This window comes from Teleopsis dalmanni, unplaced genomic scaffold, assembly GCF_002237135.1.
Source record: "Teleopsis dalmanni isolate 2A unplaced genomic scaffold, ASM223713v2 unscaffolded_contig_3259, whole genome shotgun sequence".
NCBI classification, from domain to species: domain Eukaryota; kingdom Metazoa; phylum Arthropoda; class Insecta; order Diptera; family Diopsidae; genus Teleopsis; species Teleopsis dalmanni.
The window spans coordinates 1-3,921 of record NW_024034641.1 but is presented as its reverse complement, the minus strand read 5'-3'; the positions used below and the strand labels follow the sequence as shown (position 1 = coordinate 3,921).

At 39.7% G+C, this 3,921-nt stretch overlaps 1 protein-coding gene across 1 annotated transcript; it reads right to left on the bottom strand.

The window, feature by feature from the left end:
- Positions 1 to 319: 319 nt before the first annotated feature.
- On the bottom strand, positions 320 to 952 carry LOC119665026 (cellular nucleic acid-binding protein-like). Its single transcript, XM_038074357.1, has one exon. The coding sequence runs from the start codon at positions 950 to 952 to the stop codon at positions 320 to 322; it is 633 nt and encodes a 210-aa protein (XP_037930285.1).
- Positions 953 to 3,921: the final 2,969 nt, after the last annotated feature.

The following is a 3,921-nucleotide window of genomic DNA, read 5'->3' as shown; positions in this document are numbered from 1 at the left end:
GCTTCTGTCACGATTTCGGAGAGTAGCTGCTCAAATTCCTGTAAGTCCAGACTAGGAGGAGCATAACAAGAGAACAAAAATATCTCATCTACCTTGACCCAGGTAAAAAAACGTCGGCTGACTGTAGTAGAGCATTGAAAGGCCCTGCCATTTGCGGACCATATTGCTGCTTTACCGGAGGAGTCTGAAATCCACGAGGAGTTTCCTACATCATGATATTGTTCACACAGTAGAGCTATATCCATATTTCGCTCGTAAGCCGATTGGAAAAGCAGGTCCTGTGCCGTCCTGCAGTGATTCAGATTGATTTGCACAATCCTCATTTGCGCACTTTGTCTACCGCCTTCTTGAACTCTGGACAGCGAGCGTTTCCAACAGCGTGCTTGCCTCCACATAGAATATATTTGCTGTCTTTGCTGCATGCAGCAGCAAAATGGCCTTCCTCACCACATCTTCGGCAAGACTTACTACGATCTTCCGGGAATTTACAGTTTGCAGCTATGTGACCAAAGCGCCAGCATTTTATACAGCGTTTCGGCTCCACACATTCCATGATTCGGCAGATTGACCAGCCGATGCGAATTTTCCCAGTGTTTAGCAATTTATCGGCATCTGACGCCGTGAGTTTTACAAACGCTATTTGTAAGCCCCGTTGCTTACCGCCCACCATACGGACATTGCCTTTCTCCAAGTTATTTATGCCACTTCCCAGACGAAGAGCTTCGCAAATCTCTTGTTCAGACGTGATTTCATCCAGGTCTTTGATCACCACCGTCTTGCTGTGAGTCAGTGCTGCCACACGTACTGAGTCACCAAGCACGCTAATCACTGCTGACTGAAAGCCCACCGTGTTACTTTCTGAAGCCTTTTTAAGCTCTAGCAGCAATTCATTTTTGGCGGTCCTGCGTACGCGCTTTACCGAGTTGCCAAGGTCCTTAAGCGATTTGTCCATTCTTATGGTCCTAAAGATATCCGCGTAACTTTTCTCCGCAGTAGATGCGATGATGATTGCATCTGGCTTGGACCGCAAGCGCGGCTTCTTTTTTGTTTCGACCTTTTTCTACTCCTGTGTCTTATTAATTTTTTTTATCTGAGAGTGCTTTTCGAGTTTTTTAACAGATACTGTGTGCGTGGCGGTCATCCATTATTCTTGCTATTAAGCCTTCCGCCTTTTTTTTGTATTTTCTTTGGCGTTTTTTCCCTGTTTGCCCAGCAGGAGTGTCTTGTGTAGGCGAATCGGTTTTCTGGAGTCTCCTGGCATCTATTGCTAGATTCTGGAGTCTCAACCAGGGGGAAGTTTGGGAGCAACAGTCTGACTTGACGGTTTCCCTAGCCACTTTGTCTTGGAATTCGATCGCTGCCACTTCGTAAAGAAGTTTGATGCCGTCGATCACATCTCTCATCGGTTGATGGATGGCTCTGCGCCTCTTTCCATCCGATTGCGTCTCATTTACCATTTCAATGAGAGATCAGATCTTACTTCCCAGGCTAAGGAAGGCATTTTTCGGAGTCTTTATAGACCCCCGACACATTGCTATTGCTGTCCCTTGGGGAAAGCACGTTTTAGAGACGATAGGCACAGTCCCCGGTGTGGTAACCGATGTGGTAACCGCCGTGCGCGCACCTACGTCCATGCTGTCAGCGTGATTGGGCACGCTATCAGCATCCTTCTCCTCCATAATTGTTTTTGTTGTTAATTGTTTTATTATTTCTGTATTCATTTTGTTGAGTCCCCACTCGAGTTCGTTGTCGTTCATTGAATGTGCAGTCACCTTTATGATCCCATGGTTGTCTTTGCATGCAGGGAGTTCCATGCGAGGGTTGACGTACCTCCTTATGAGAGTGTACGTTCAGAGCCGGATCAGTGCTAGTCAGGAGTATACTCAACTGAGCCTGCACCACCAAATTAACAGTGTCAGTGTTGGAGCGTTTCTCGAGGCCTGCCAGGGTTTTAACGGGACGGGGGCAAGAATGCCATTAACCCAGAAGCCATTACCTTAGAGATTCACTTCTAAGTACTCAGGTTCCAGAATGGCACCCTCACCAGCCCAAGAGTAATTAATTTCTACCAAATTCATATCTTCCAGTATGCCATAATCAGGATCTTACTGGGCTCGATCCTGATGGGTGTTTGAACCCTAAAATCATAACTATTGTAAGGGAAGAATCTGGCAGGATCGCCATGTAAGGGAAGAATCTGGCATGGATCGCCATGTAATGTTCAAATACTAGTTTGTAGGCAGGATTGCCATGTAATGTTTAAATATATGTAATATATGTATGAACAGTTATTCCTGCCTAATACGAGCATGCATCCTAATCCTATTGATGCAATCAAGAACAAGTAATGAAGCGGCTTGTTTCCGCTAGTACCTAGGCCAGTGTTACGTGGCCAGAAGGGTGTGAGAATAAAATCAATAACGCATCAGTTTGCAGTCATAAGTATATTCTAAATTTATTTAACAATATTTTGGGTATTTATACATTTTCTTAGATTCTAGCGATCTCAAGACTCCGCCTCTTTATTCCAGACAAAACCTGGAAAAGTATAACCGCAGCCAATCAAAGTGATTGCTGACCTTGCAGAATGCATTGCATAGCGACGACACTGTTTGCTCATTTAGGTCAAACGTCAAAGTTATTATTAGAGTGCATTGACAATATTGCTTGCATATGTCTTTTGCAATATAGGAAATATTACTATCGAAAATATTGTAACATGTGTTCAGCAATTGGAACAGCGTGTGGCAATATTTTCGTTGGTAATACGACACTCTTTTGTTTATGTCGTTTTGCTTATGCTTCTTGTACGGTATGCATGAAGTGCAACCAATTCATAAATCTGCTTACTATTATTATTTATGAGTAATGTTAAGTGGCTAAGAATTGAGTGAGGTAGGTCCACTACACCCTTGCCCTTGAGAAAAACTTATTACGTGAAAAATGAACGGAATAATTTTTTTTGTTTATGGTGAAGTCGTGGAATCGCTTTACATGTTTACTTTACTTATATTTTTATCATATATGTATATAGTTTAGTATATTTTATTTTTGTTTTGTCTAATATATTTTATTCGTAACATATTTATACTTTTTAATATCTAAAATAATAATTTTTTACATATGATTAATTTAAAAATTTTTGTTTACATTATAGACATATTCCTAAGTATTTTTTTAATTGGTTATTATGAAATTCTTTACAATTGTTTCTTATCTTAATAGTGGAATTTGTTCCGTTTGTTTTTACAATTTTGTATGGTCCGTGATATGGACTCTGGTGTTTTAGTTTATTTTCATTTTTTACATACACCATATCTCCAATTTCAAAATTAGATTTGTTTATATTTTTATCATATTCTTGTTTTCTTTTTATTTTCACTGTATTTATTAATTTTCTGGCCTTTGAAATTGAATTTTTTAGCCGAATATACAATTCGTTTGCATAATTTTCAATGTCATAGCATTTGTTTACTTTATTTATATTGTCGCTTGGTAGCGATGGTAATTTACCATATACCAGCTCATAAGGTGAATAACCAGTGTCTATGTGAGGTGTTGTGTTGTATGCAAATGTGTAATATGGTATCCATTTGTACCATTCGTAGTCGTCAGCAAAAGTAAGTAAATATTCGTTTAGTTTTCTGTGGTTTCGTTCTAGTGACCCAATTGTTTGATGATGATACGGAGTTGAAAATATTTGCTTTGTATTTAGTAATGTGCATACATTGTGCATCAGTTCATTAATAAATTCTGTCCCTCTGTCAGATTTTAATGTTTGTATGAAACCATATTTAAGAATGAGTTGTTCAACTAGTGTAGTTGCAATGGTTTTTGCATCTTTAGTTTCGATTGGATGTGCTATTACGAATTTTGATAAATCGCATTGCATCGTTAATATGTATCTGTAGCCGTTTGAGA

Bases quoted from the DNA above. Each gene is read 5' to 3' on its own strand.
- LOC119665026 (XM_038074357.1), bottom strand. From the start codon at position 952: ATGGACAAATCGCTTAAGGACCTTGGCAACTCGGTAAAGCGCGTACGC.